This window comes from Rhinoderma darwinii, chromosome 3, assembly GCF_050947455.1.
Source record: "Rhinoderma darwinii isolate aRhiDar2 chromosome 3, aRhiDar2.hap1, whole genome shotgun sequence".
Taxonomy (NCBI): domain Eukaryota; kingdom Metazoa; phylum Chordata; class Amphibia; order Anura; family Rhinodermatidae; genus Rhinoderma; species Rhinoderma darwinii.
In genome coordinates, this window is record NC_134689.1 from 245830126 (window position 1) to 245844895 (window position 14770).

The 14770-nt window shown below is 40.9% G+C and overlaps 1 protein-coding gene across 2 annotated transcripts in view; it reads right to left on the reverse strand.

The window, feature by feature from the left end:
* SCAPER (S-phase cyclin A associated protein in the ER) overlaps nucleotides 1-14770 on the reverse strand; it is a 217718-nt gene that overhangs the window by 178553 nt on the left and 24395 nt on the right. For both annotated transcript variants that reach the window (XM_075857645.1, XM_075857644.1), the window contains exons 4-6: nucleotides 12940-13137; nucleotides 4303-4403; nucleotides 2267-2383 (exon numbers count right to left, since the gene is read on the reverse strand). In XM_075857645.1, coding sequence (XP_075713760.1) covers nucleotides 2267-2383; nucleotides 4303-4403; nucleotides 12940-13137 — 416 coding nt within the window. The remainder of the gene's footprint in view (nucleotides 1-2266; nucleotides 2384-4302; nucleotides 4404-12939; nucleotides 13138-14770) is intronic.

Consider the following 14770-nt stretch of genomic DNA (forward strand, 5'->3'; position numbering starts at 1 on the left):
AACATGTGGAAATGCATATGAACCTTTGATATATTTTTTACAACCTATATTTGATGCTGTGAACAAGACTTTATTGAACATATGTCCAGCGCAGACACGTCTATAAACTTGAGCGTCAATGCACACAGATGCACATTACTCTATATAAAACCAGATCACAATTAACACTTAATTTGGCTTTAGAACACAGAATTGAAAAAGTTGGGCCTTATTCACATATTGCAAATTTTATCAGTATTTTGAAGCCAAAACCAGGACTGGTATAAGGACACATGGACATCATGGGGGAAAGGGGTTTGAGCAGAGGGCCTATAAGAGTTGCTTCCGCTCTGGCGGACTTGGCTTGGCTATGAATGCCATATAATACCACATTTCCCCCGTAGCAGCCAGGCAAAACTTTGATCATCTGTTATCACCAGGGGTTTCAAAATCCAAAACTGCAAATGCCAAATACTTTACAATGAATAAACTACTTGATTGCAACAGAGATGGAGTAAAAAGCTGATGAACTATGGCATATTCCCCAGAAAAAGATTACAGCACTCAAACAATGATATAAGATTAAGGACATATGGTATAAGATGAAGATGATCAGAAACAAACGCACTTCAACGTTCTCAAACAATGACCACTACACACTCATCTTCTTTTGGGATCTGACCTTATACAAAGTAAAAATCAAGCTCAGCCTTAGACTTTATTCACACGAGAGGGTTTCCCGGCCGTGCGACGGCCGTTCATAAAACGGCCGTCGCACGGCCGCAGTATGAACAATAGAACCCTAATGGGGTTATTCACACAATCCGATTTTTTGACGGCCCGGGAAGCCAGGCCGTCAAAAAATGGCACATACCCGTTCTCCCGGCCTAGAAGTCTATGGGGCCGGGTAATACACGGCCATCACTGGAATGTGTCCCAAGTGATGACCGTGTCTTCCGTTGCTTGCTCTCTCTCCTTCTCCTCCTCACATTGCGAAGTGCATGTGAGGAGGAGGAGGGTATTTTTTTGCTCCCTGTAGGAATGGAATCCCCAATCCCTGGCCACAGCTTCGGAGACGCTGTGGCCGGCGATTGGGGATTCCGCTTCAGAAGTGCCTGATGTCCCTATGTCCATATATGGACACAGTGAAGTCAGGGACTTCTCCTGGTGCGGAAACAACGGCCAAAGGGTCGGGGATTTCGCTTCAGAAGTGCCTGACGTCACTGTTTCCATATGGAATCCCCAACCCTGTGGAATCCCCGACCCTGTGGCCGGTGTTTCCGCTCCAGGAGAAGTCCCTGACTTCACTGTGTCCATATATGGACACAGTGACGTCAGGCACTTCTGAAGCGGAATCCCCGACCCTGTGGCCGGTGTCTCCACTCCAGGAAAAGTCCCTGACATCACCGTGTCCTTATGTGGACACAGAGACGTCAGGCACTTCTGAAGCGGAATCCCCGACCCTGTGGCTGGTGTCTCCGTTCCAGGACATATATGGACATTGAAGTCAGGGACTTCTCCTGGAACGGTGGAGCTATCTACAGACAGGTAGGGGAGTGCCAACTACGGGGGGGGGTGCTGTGTAGAACTACCTACAGTGGGCTGTGTGGCCTTATCTACAGGGGGTTGTGTGGCATTACCTACAGGGGGCTGTGTGACATTACCTACAGGGGGCTGTGTGGCACTGCCTACAGGGGGCTGTGTGGCACTGCCTACAGGGGGCTGTGTGGCACTGCCTACAGGGGGCTGCGTGGCACTGCCTACAGGGGGCTGTGTGGCACTGCCTACAGGGGGCTGTGTGGCACTGCCTACAGGGGGCTGTGTGGCACTGCCTACAGGGGGCTGTGTGGCATTCAGGGGGCTGTGTGGCACTACCTACAGGGGGCTGTGTGGCACTACCTACAGGGGGGCTGTGGCAGTATCTACAGAGTGCAGTGTGTGGCATTATCTACAGAGGGAAGTGTGTGGCAAAAAATGTACAAATGCAATTTATCCGATTTTAAAACGGAAAGGGAAAAAACTGATGCAAAACGGATCAAAATCGGACGTTAAAAACGGCAACACGGCCCGGAACGGATGCAAAACGGCCGGGAAAAACGGTTGTTTTTATCGGCCGACACTCGGACCCTGTTGTGTGAATAGAGCCTTATACTGTATGTTGCCGAACAATGCTGTTGTAATAAAATAAATGGATTTGGGAATTACATATCAATTAGTTATCGAGTAGGAGTATGTAAGTCACAAATATGTAATAATAATTCTGTTAAAATGACATCACTAATCTTACCCAAAATTAAGTGCCCTCCTCGCACTTGAATTGGAGCTCACTCTATCAGATGATGGACTAGGCAAGACATGGCGCCCAGGCGACATTTTCTTCACTTCCCATGCCAAAGAGGTAGGTCTATAGAATAAAAAGCATCGTTATTTGTGGTATATTTTTTTTTAAAGATGAAAGGTAAAATACAAGTACACTATATTAACGGTTCATATAAAGTACAATAATAACTAAAAATGACTAGAATTTTTTGCCAGCCTTCTTCAGCAGATAATAAAACTTTACATTCTTTGATTGTACTATTATAAATAATCACTTACCTATTGTATTGCCCTTGTAGTCAGACAAAAGTGAAATGACTATACTCCAGAGGCAAGCAAGGTGTTAAAAGTCATACAAGTGGTCATTCATTAATACTTCTCACAAAGGACTGAGCACATGAACTCCCCCAGAGACATAGTCAACTCTGCTTTACAACGTTATGTGAATAAAGATCCTGATCCACACTGCTGCTCTAGAACAACCTGCGGTATGTCTACTTTTAGGTGTTCGAGCCACGGGTCTAAGGGTGTAATGGTTACTCCCCTGGTTATGCTTCTTCCACATAAATTGGAATAGCTTTCCTCAGTTACAAAGGCATTGTTGCAGGATGACAATGTTATAGGGGCACTATTGCAGACTATCCTGTAAAGAAGGCAATATGAATGGCGCTGTTATGGAGCAAGGCAGCTGACTCTTTTATGAAGCTGCTGTAGCTGAAACTCACACTGGAATCAAGGTTTCTATTATTAGAAGAGCCATGACTGATATGATGGTTACGTTATGTAACGGATCCAAAAAGATAATGATGAACTCCACTGACTTATAAATGGGTCCATCTAGTTTTTTTTCTTCTTCTTCTTAGGAAGGGAGGGGGGTCAGGGAAGAATAGTATAGCAAACTTTTTTTTATTGTGGTCCTCAGAGAGCATCCGGAATCCGTAGCAGACCCTAATGCCAGTGTGAACATAGCTTTATTAATCTAAGCAATACAGCAGAGCACACTGTAATATGATATTCAGTTCAAAGCCTTTAAAGAGGTTATAAAGACAAACCTTGTTCATATGGGCATCATAGAGAAGGGTCCCCACTCGGGATCCCGATCCCCTCTATAAGCCAGAACGGACAGCAGCTCTACGGACGTGAACCAACCATGTATTACATGGATGGCCCTTCATCAATGGCTGCTATTTAATACTACATTTTTGGCTAACCAAGGCTTCCCCTTGGGAGGGACCCACCGGCTCCCATATAAAAGGGGTTATCTGTGAAAGGACAACCACTCGGCTTGGAAACGTTAAGAAATACTGCTCTACAACTAGGTCTGGAGATGTTACTATTCGGCTTTATTTTTAAAATGCTTAATATCTATTTAAAGTGGTTCCATAGTCTTATGTATATAAAGTTTAAGGGGGTGTTCCCACTATAAACCTTGCTGATATATCAATTAAATATCGAGAATGAAAGTGTCACGGTCTTTTCTATTTTTCTTTCACAAAACAGCGTCACTTCCGGCTAGGAGCTGTGTCAGGAAATGCAGCATAGCCCAATCTGTTTAAAAGGGCTCCATATAAGCTTCAGCACTGTCAAATAAAACCTCATGTAGCTTTCTAATATACTCTGCTCAACTTGTATACGGTGCATGCGATACAGGTTTTTTCACAGCTGCTGGGAATGTTACAATACATCTAGTTTTAAAAAGACCTCACACTGGAGTCCAAGACAGGAGAGAGACTTGTGCTGCTGCTGCAATTCATCTTACACAGGATTGCTTAGACTAATACACTGTAACAAACCCTGCAGCTGTAGTACTAGTTCAGGGCAGGTTTTCATTCTGGGGGGAAAAAAAAAAAAGAAGCAAGAACTGATTTCTGACACAAGTGAGAAAGCAGCATAATCTATATGACTGATCGGGAAGGTAGGAGAATATATTCAGAAAAATTGTGTGTTCAAGGACAGAGACAACATTGTATGTGGCAGAAGAAACAAGAATATCCATGCATTTACCTGCTCTGAGCATCTGTTTTCTCCAACTTTTCCTGTAGCTGGATCCAGTCAATGAGCGCCTTAAAATCTCGTACATAGTTATCAAGCATCATTAATACCTCCTGTGTATAGAATGGCATACAATAACATAATTGTTAGCAAACTCTGGACTTGATAATAGCCATCCGATTCCAAAATGTGTCTTACAACAAAATATGTTTCTATTGTGTGTCTACAGTATATGCATATAGCAGATCAAATCAGCATACAAAACCTACATATAAAAAAAGAGAGAAAATGATAAATGAAAAATATAATAAAACGTCAGGTAAGTTCTAGCTGTAGAGACTGGACAGGAACAATGGTTTGCAATATGGGTTCCTTTGTAAATACTCATATAGTTAAGGAAGGGGTAGACGTCCTGAAATGCTGTGTCCTTTGTATACAATGCAATGGTGCATTCAGAAACTTTGTATAGTATGTACTTTTGTACTGTTTGCAGCGGCTGCGCAAGGTATTGCACCACCGTCCTATTCAAATAAAAAACCCAGATAACCCCTTCAAAAGGCTATGTACACATTTGAAACCATTTTTTGATTTCTGCTCGAATGCATCTAAAATAATAAATAAAGAGAGCGGTGCATGTGTGAGTTAGTGTAGTATGTTGGTGGCGGTGTTCGGCAGTGTGTATGGTTCGACTCTTGCTCTTTTGATACCAATTTTCTGCTGTTCCCCTGTATGGTTCATTATAACTTATGTAGATAGTAATTTACCTGCATTCATATTTCTCACTTTTTTGCATTTCATTTATCAATCTATTGACCATTTTATGTATTTGACCTGGTTATGGCTTTGTTTGTCTCATTGTTTTTTCTTGTTTCAAAAATGCAAAAATAAATTTTTTAGATACATATCAGAAGTTTTGATTGGTGTGGGTGCTAAGACCGCCACCGTCACTGAAACAAGGGTGTAGAAGCGCCCTGCACCTTTGGATGTGATCATCGCTCCTTGTTAGGGTGAAGATAAACTCACAGAAAGTCTATGAGAGCCATCTGAGCTAAGGGCTTCTGCACCTGGTGGTGATGTTGGTAAGAAGTGGGGTACAGATAGAAGGGAGTGTGACTGCAGGATCAGACTACACACAGGACTTATTTATAGCCTGTAACCTTGGAAACATATGCATAGGAGCTATAGACCTAAGATGGTACAATATTTGTAATCAAAATTTATTATTTTAGATGCTTCAGAGCAAAAATACATTTTGGTTTCAAAGGTGTATCATATAAGTACATACAAGAGAAAGATGATTCCCAATATTAAGCGGGCTTGGGTCCTTTCCTGGCTTCCATTCTTTACTTAGTGGACCTATTTGGTTTCAAAATTCTCCCTCCTTATCTATTGCTCCTACCTTCAATTATCCAGAAGTTCAGCTGACCTCCCAGCATTCTCTAGAGGTTGGTGAGATTTTTCCATCTCAGACATTCATGGCATATCCATAGGATATGCCATGAATGTCTGACAGATGTGGGTCCCAGCTCTAGGTCCCGCACCTAACTTGGGAACCGGGTTCCCCCATCCTCTCCTAGTGGATATGCATGAATGACTGATAGATGCAGGTCCCAGTTCTAGGACCCAAACGTAGATCAAAGATGGGGGTCTCCCACCACTTCCGTGCCTAAAGAGGCTGCTTGCCGCCTTATCCAGGTGGGTAGCATGTATAGAGGAAGTCAGGGTTTACGGAAACAGACAAGCTCGTTGAGCTACACTGTTTTCATAACTGACAGAGCATAGCAGGGCAAGCTACGCGGTTTCCGTAACCTGGTAGTTACATAGAGAGCGTAGCTCGCAGTGCTACACTGTTTCTGTAACTCACATTCACTTCTATGGGAGTTATGTAAATATCAGCATAAACAGCGGTACCCCGACAACCGCTGCACTTAATTCCCACCTGGAGGCGGCAGCCTCACAGGCAGGAACCGGTTCTCGACTTAGGTACGGGTCCCAGATCTATGACCCACATCTATCAGACAATCATGGCATATCCTAGAGATCTGACATGAATCTCTGAGATGGGAATACTACTTTAAATTTGCCACACTCTAATAATAAGATGACTATGCTGACCCTGGCACTGTCTACTCAGCAAAGTTGATAAGTGAAATTTAGAATACTGAAAATGTCAGCCTATTGTGTGTACTCCAGTGGCTAGTATGGGGGCTGGAAAACAGATCTACAGATTTCCATTCAGTTATAATACATTGTTAGATTTAAAGAACATTACAACTGCAGCTACATAAAATTATACAACTTATTTTTTTTTTTACATAAACGGAGTGCACAAGATGCAAAGTTTTCCGTCATCCCTTAAAAAAACAAATCTTTAGTATGCTATTGTATTTTGTGTATATAGGAACAGTCTTAAAAGCTGAATTAACGGTAGAGGCTGAGTTCTGGAAATTTAGCCTGTCCTAACACTTTAGCAAGCCGCCATTAATACTCAAAATTGAATCACACTCAATAAGAACTGTATCTTTCGGACTATAAGGCTATGTTCACACGGAGTATTTTGGGGGAGGGATATCTGCCTCAAAATTCCGTTTGGAACTTTGAGGCAGATATTCCTCTCCCTGCACGCCGATTTTCGCGGCAATTATCGCGCCGTTTTTCGCCCGCGGCCATTGAGCGCCGCGGGCATAAAACAGCGAGATATACGCTTTCTCCTGCCTCCCATTGAAGTCAATGGGAGGTCGGAGGCGGAAGCGCCCGAAGATAGGGCATGTCGCTTCTTTTTCCCGCGAGGCAGTTTTACTGCTCGCGGGAAAAAGACGCCGACGCCTCCCATTGAAATCAATGGGAGGCGTTCTCGGGCCGTTTCTGCCGAGTTTTGCGACGCGGTTTCCACGTCAAAAAACTCGGCAAAATACCCCGTGTGAACATAGCCTAAGACGCACCCAGGTTTTAGACAACAGAAAATAGGAAAAAATGTCATATTTTACTACTTTTACAAAGGAAAACCTATTGGTTAAAAAAAAATTTGTTCGGTTTCACCACATTCTGAGAGCCATAACTTTTACATTTTTTCATCGTTTCAGCGGTGTAAGGGCTTATTTTTTGCTGAATGAGCTGTAGTTTTTCTTAGCACCATTTTTTCGTGCATATGATTTTTTAAATCACTTTTTATTTCATTCTTTTTAGCGCTATGTTGACAAAAAACAAAGATTCTAGGATTTAAAATTATTTGTTTTTACAACGTTCTCCGTGCGAGTCAAATAATGCTATATTATAACATTTTCGGACTTTTACGGACGCAGCGATACCAATTTTTTTATTTTTACATTGTGCTTAGGGAAAAATGGGAAAAGTTATTTTTTTTACATTTTAATATTTTTTTTACACTCCTGAAAATGTAAACTTTTTTTTTTACACATATTATTAGTTCCCCTAGGGGACTTGAACCAGTGATCATTAGATCGCTGGTACAATACACTGCAATACATGGATGAGTTACGGAAACAGCGTAACTCGCTGAGCTACGCTGTTTCCATAACTCCCATAGTAGTGAATGGCAGTTACAGAAGCAGCGTAGCATGCTACACTGTTTCCGTAACTACTATTCAGTTCTACCGAACTTACGGAAACAGAGTAGTTCAGTGAGTTACGCTGTTTCCGTAACTACCGAGTTACGGAAACCGCGTAGCTCGCGGTGCTACGCTATTTCCGTAACTCACATTCTCTCCTATGGGAGTTACGGAAACAGCGTAGCTCAGCGAGCACTCAGCTATTTCTGTAACTCCCGACCACCTAACCAGGAAGTGGCCGGGAGACAGCGGAGTCAGGTAAAATAGAACAGGGTTTAGGGGACTCCGTTCTAGCGATAGGTGCGGGTCCCAGAGGTGGATATGTGCGGGTCCTGTGGATATGTCATAAATGTCCTTCATCGCTGTTCCTGGCCGTTAGAGCAGCGTGTCAGCTGTAAAACATAGCTGACACCTGCAGTGAGCTCGCTCCGCTCCAAACATCATCCCCTACCTGCTCCATGATGTGCAGGCACATCATGGGTCGGGAAGGGGTTAAGTAAGAAGCGGTCAGGGGACCCGGCGCTGCCGGGTACCTTGACTGCCGACTAAGAAGCAGGAACTTTTTAGCAAGATTTATTCTTGCTAAAAATTGCGTCTTATAGTCCGAAAAATACGGTATTACTGAAAACCCAATATGTTTTATCATTATATCAGTCTTATCAAAGGTAAAAAGTACACTATATATAAACTGGAATGGGACCCTTGTAAAACTTTTCAAATCAGTGAAACAGAGAGAATCATTATTACTGTAAACAGGGACATGTGCTGCCGACATGATGGAAATGTATGGGGATGAACGATCATAGTAACGTTTGTCCCCATACATTACCGATCATAGAAATTTCTGAAAAGAGCAAACAAGTGCCAATCGGCGAGCAGCCTCGTTGACCACCTCTCATTTCATGGCCCATATCGGGCCATGTAAAAGGACTTCTGCACACAATGGAGACCTAATGAAAAAAATATGAACGCTGTATCTATTGTACTCAATCTTTATAAATACAAATAAGTCACAATGTAATTTTCTTCTTTGTATTAATATGGTATTGTAACACAAAACTGTAGAATCTGAAATAAAGACGATGATCACAGGCCATTATAAAATGACATTTAGAGAGTGCCAGGACATAGTATGGGCTTTGAACCTGCTCTAAACTCTTGTGTTTCTGCTGAAGATTACAGTAGAATGTAGTTTCCTATTCAACACTGCATTACCTTGTTCATCATCTGGAATAGTTCGATTAAAATGCATTTTCCTACAATTGTGGTTGTCGCAGACCTGCCATTAGTCCTAATTTGCAGTAGCATAGCCCCATCTGCTTGTAAATGAGAGATCATCTCCCATGCAGATACCTGCTTGAAGGACTGCTCTGTACAACTTATCAGGTTGATCCGACTTCATACATTGAGAGCTGTAACACAAGCCATGTTTTCCGAACAAGGGAATACAAACAGGACAAGCAGCAGTAGGGGGCTCCGTCACTCATGCATATCTTTCTCCGGACATCTCGCCCGCAGATGGACAAAAGTGTCTCTCAGGGTCCTCCCTCCCCCATCCCGGGTCACCACAGCTAGATACCCAGCTTAAGTTACCAATTAGTTTACCAATTGGCTGCAACGGATTCGATTGGTTTGTAATTAATTCTAGTCACTGGCGCGCACGGCAGGACTGTTGGCGCCATCTCTTTGTCCTGATGACACTCTATACCAAGACGCCAGGACCCCAGGGCCCTGCACATCAATACAGCTCTCTTATTCACCTACAATGCTTCTCGCTGCAGATAATACTGGTGCTGAAGCTGTGGAAATTGCCCTACCTATAGGATACACAAGACCAGCGACCTCTGAGAATAAGCGGAAAAAGGTCCAAGCGGCCTTGTCTCTGAAGGTTAAATTGTATTTGTGAAACTGATAGAAAAGACATGGAAAAGAGATGCCGTTAGAAACTGAGTAAAAGTATTCCATTTTTAGAATCTGTCATATGTCATTCCGAATGGCGCAGTGAAATTTACTGTTAGGCAATAAAATAAAAGTACAGTTCAGCAAATAAATATAAAAGTAGCCCAATGTAAAATGTAAGGTATTAGATAAAAGTGAGTAACCAGTAGTGTCAGGTAAAAACAGACGAGGCAAATCTTCTGCTCACAATCTTCTGAAAATATGTATCACACAAAAAACTACCATTGGAAAATAAAAAAAATTCACGTCACCAATGACAAATCAAAAATGATTCAAGGTGGACTGCAAATGATACTGCCAAGATTTTGTTTAGTCAGTGAGTAGAAAGACAATGCACAAGAATTACAATAGCGCCACCTACAGCTAAACAGAGGAATAAAGCAAATGATTATGGGCTCAGACTGTCCCACATTTCTATAACCTGTAATATGGTCATTTTTGGCAGATCCATCACAGTGGAAAGCTGGTGGTCATCGTGGTATTCTACAGGGTTAACAAATAAAAAAATAGATTTAGTTGAACCTTCAGGGCCTATTAGTTTATTAGTTAGGAGAAGGAAATCACCAGTGATCAGTGGCTCTCCAGTGTAAGAAGCCTACCAACAAACTTCCCATATCTCAGATATCTAGACTTCTTTGAGTTTGACTTGGGGATGGAGGAGTTATTGGGGTGATTTGCAGTCATACCTGAATTGTCAGGTTTTAGTTTTTTGTCTGTTTAAACCCTTAAATGTTTTAGTAAAAAACTAATGCGGCATCTAGGTGGTTAGCCAAAGGGAGGAGGAACCTTTATCACCCCATTGGTGCTCGACAGGCATTCGCGGGGTGCAGATGGGTTACTATGGCAGCTGGAGGCCTAACAAAGTCTGCTAGGCCTACCATTGCTATATGCCTATTAGCCTGTGCCAAAGGTACGACCTAAGAGCTTATTATTGAAAAACGGACGATTTGCATCCGTGCGGGACCCAATTTCACAGATCCCTCATAGAGTTGAGACTATTGAGGGATCTGTGAAAATGGGCAAAAAGAGGACATGTCTTATTTTTTTCACAGGCCATTCACACGGTCCATTAAAAAAAACGGCCGTGTGAATAGTCCCATAGAAGTACCTTGATTTTAATGCAGCCGTGGGAAAGCCGTTAAAAAAACGTCCGTCCCACGGCCGATTAATAACCTCTAATAGATTGCCTCTCAGTTTATGGACAGGAAATAATGTTTTGATATACTAAGGCCTCATTCTCACATTGCAGATTTAGTCAGTATTTCCTAAAAACAGGGGAAATATAATTGAAGGATTTATAATTCTCTTTTTTGAATCCAAATCTAATTTTTTCTTAAAAATACTGATGCAAAATACAGAATGAGACCTCAGTATATTAAAGCATTACAGAAGCGATCAAATGATCACATTGTGACGTTAAATTGAGTTTATTAAAAAAAAAATGTGCACAATAAAAACCAAAGAAAAGCTAAAACTATTTCTTTTTTTAATAAAAAGTGGTTTTGCTTTGTAAATGTTAAAAAAACATACAGATATATGATATCGCAATCGTAACGACATTTATAATAAAAAAAAACATGTTATTTAAACCACACAGTGCACGATGTAAAAAACGAAAACGCAAAACCAACGGCGGAATTGCTTTTCTTTTCATTCCCCTCCAAAAATACTAAAAGTTAATGAAAAATTTATATTTACCCCAAAATGTTTCTATTTAAAAGTCTCATCCCGCAAAAACAAGCCCACATATAACTTTTTTTTTAATGTTTAACTACTTTTGCACAATAATAGAACAATTCATAATTTTTTTTTTAGTTTTCCAATTGGTGGGGGTCCAACTCTCGCAACTCCGACGATCAGCTGTTTGTAGTAGCTGTGACGTTCATGAAAAATGTATATTTACCCCAAAATGGTTCTATTTAAAAAATGAAAAAAAAAGAAAGCTCATCCCACAAAAAACAAGCCCACATTTGGATTTTTACAAATATTTAACTACTTTTGCACAATAATAGAACACTTCATAACTTTTTTTTTTTAGTTTTCCAATTGGTGGGGGTCTGACTCTCAGAACCCCGACGATCAGCTGTTTGAAGGGGCCGTGACGCTCGTACGAGCTCTGCAGCCTCTTCTTTGTTTACATTGGTTTCAGTTTGGTTCGTACCTGCACATGCCGTTAATTTTGTAGTGCTGTTCCATTCTCTTGAAACCTTGGTCATTGTATAATGACTAGTTTTGGCAACTTTCTAATATATTTAGCATTTCTAATTGCTCACCATTTCTTCTAGATTTCTGCTTGCTGTCAGTGAATCAATTTTGATGGTGTCTAATTGACACAGGTGCATGACAAGAAGGGAGAGCTCTACACCTTACAGGCCATATACCTGTGTCCATTGGACATGTCCATGACAGGTTTTCAGTCCCTAGATGCAAGAAAGGAGAATCAGGCAGCACATCCAAGAAGTGGAACTTTTTATTCACCCAGGCGACCCATTGCTTGAGAAAGGCTTTGAGGAGCTGAAACTTCGCATGGGTGAATAAAACGTTCCACTTTTCAAAAGGATTCTCCTTTCTTTTATTTGTCGGGGACAGTTGGATCTAGTCCTGTTGGGCTTGCACTCCTATATTTTTCATATATTCTGGTGCTGTTACCGCTTTTTTGTATTTTCAGTCCCTAGATGTCAGTCTGAATGTCCCTGTCTGACAGTAGGAGACAGGGATTTGTAACACAAAATATATTGGAAAGTTGTACAACTCTGTTTGGTTAAGCTTTAGTTACATGAAAACAGATAACCTCACAAAAGTGGACTTTTGGTGACAAAAAATAATAAAAAATAATACAGTTCTAAATGGTACATAATAAAAGTGCTATAATGGTTTAGGGAAAATCCTGGATCTTATCTTTGTTTTTAATTCCTTCAATTACAGTCTGGGAGTTCTGCTGTTTTCCACAGACACAGTAAAAGGAAATTGCTCGGTACTGCCCTGACAAGACTTTCCTCCTCAATGACATCACCACAGAACTAGTGAGTGTCTTTGACAAGGTAAACGCAAACCATAACCATATTCACGTTATATTGTGTATGTAATTCTCTAGCTGCATATATTAATATTTATATATTACCTTGCATTCAACAACACTTTGGTCTGATTCACAAGTTACATAGATTTCATCCACAGCTCTCCGGAGATTGTCAAAGAGAAATGCCCAGTATCGAGCCCGAAGATCCACTTTCCGGGGAAGTCTGGTCTTGGATGGGCTCTTGTCTTGATTTTTGTCATTTGAAGAGATAACATTCAGTTTGCAGTGCAAGGAGCTATTCTGTGAAGTGAAAGAAATGACAGCATGGAACAAAAGCTGCTGTTCAGGAATAACCAAATAATTGTGACACTAGTGGGAAGAAATAATACAACCAAAAAACAATTTGACTAAAAGATTTTAGGACCAATGCTACATATATCAACGTTGGCTTATTCTGTGTCAGTCTTATTTTTTTTGCAACAGTTTATTAAAATAAATTTTGTGCCAAATCTATCTAATGTCGCACACGAATGGTGAAATTTGTTGCATTTTTATTAGGGAATTTATAGTGCTTTTGGTTTTATCTGGTGTGCAGATGCCACGTTCTTATTTATTTTTACGACTTTTTAATCTCACCTATTCTAAGTGCCAACACTACATTGTAAAAAAGGTCACTTGTTGTTAAAGGGTAACTAAACTTTCAAAAAACGTCATCAGAAACTAAGCGGCTCAGCTCTCACCTGAGCGCTTCTGCCGCATCGTTTTAGTGACCGGTGGTGGTCTCAGTGCTCGGACCCCCACCGATCAATGTCAGAAGTTTGTGGAAAGTTTTTTTACCCTTTAATCGGCAAATGTGGAACTACAAATCCCTGGCTACCTCTGTTGTCGGAGGGCATGAAGAATATTTAGGTTAATATTCTCTGAACAAACTGATTTCTCACAAATAATTGACTGTGATTTCCAATTGAAATAGGACTAAGACATAAACTTTAAAACGGAGTTTCCCCTAAATCGCGAATCATCATTAGCTTTCATTGCATACATAATCACATAAACAAATCAGGATAAAGTCAAATATGGCCACGGTCAGGTAATGTTCCATTATTAACACTTTAAATTTCTACAAAAATCTCATTTTGTCTTAAGAGGAAGAATTGCCATAAAACCCATTCTGTCCCACAAAGTCAACATTTCCTAAAGAGATTGAGGAATAAACTTCTGTTGTGATGATTTATTCCCTTTGGATTAATGAATGTAAAATAAACTTGCTTATCTCGGGCAGCCATGAAATATCATAAACAGTCCTCTCATTTCAATTAATCTTTCTTGCCTGAGATTATGGGTCTATCAACAACCCCGAGAACTCCCAGCGTCGGCTTCCGGCTGCAAGAATGAGTGATGAGCTCACTAATGCACCGCTAAGTAAAGCTGGGGCCTTGTTATGCCAGCGCAGCAAATAACTTCTGCCGTGCAATCCCTGTGTTGTCTTTACTGCACTTTAAACAGTATTTAACCCTTCCATTGACAACGAGAAGGAAATGAAACGTCATTCGTACATTAATAACTTAAAGCAGTTTAGAAAAGTTACACGGGATTATTTTTCACAATGATAGTAAAAGTCATTTAGGAGTTCTGAGATGGTGACATGGTACAGTTATAATAAATACAGTAGGTAAATAATAAGAAAGTCCCTTACAGATTCTAACAATGATGTATGCGTAGAAATATAAAACTCCAAATGCGAACAGTAAGGCCTTGTTCGTATGAACGCTCGTTTGCCCGATCATTGGCCCATGTAAAAGGGCCTTAAAGAGGCTCTGTCACCAGATTCTCAAATCCCTATCTCCTATTGCATGTGATCGGCGCTGCAATGTAGATAACAGTAACGTTTTCTTTTTTTTAAAACGTTCATTTTTGGCCAAGTTATGAGCTA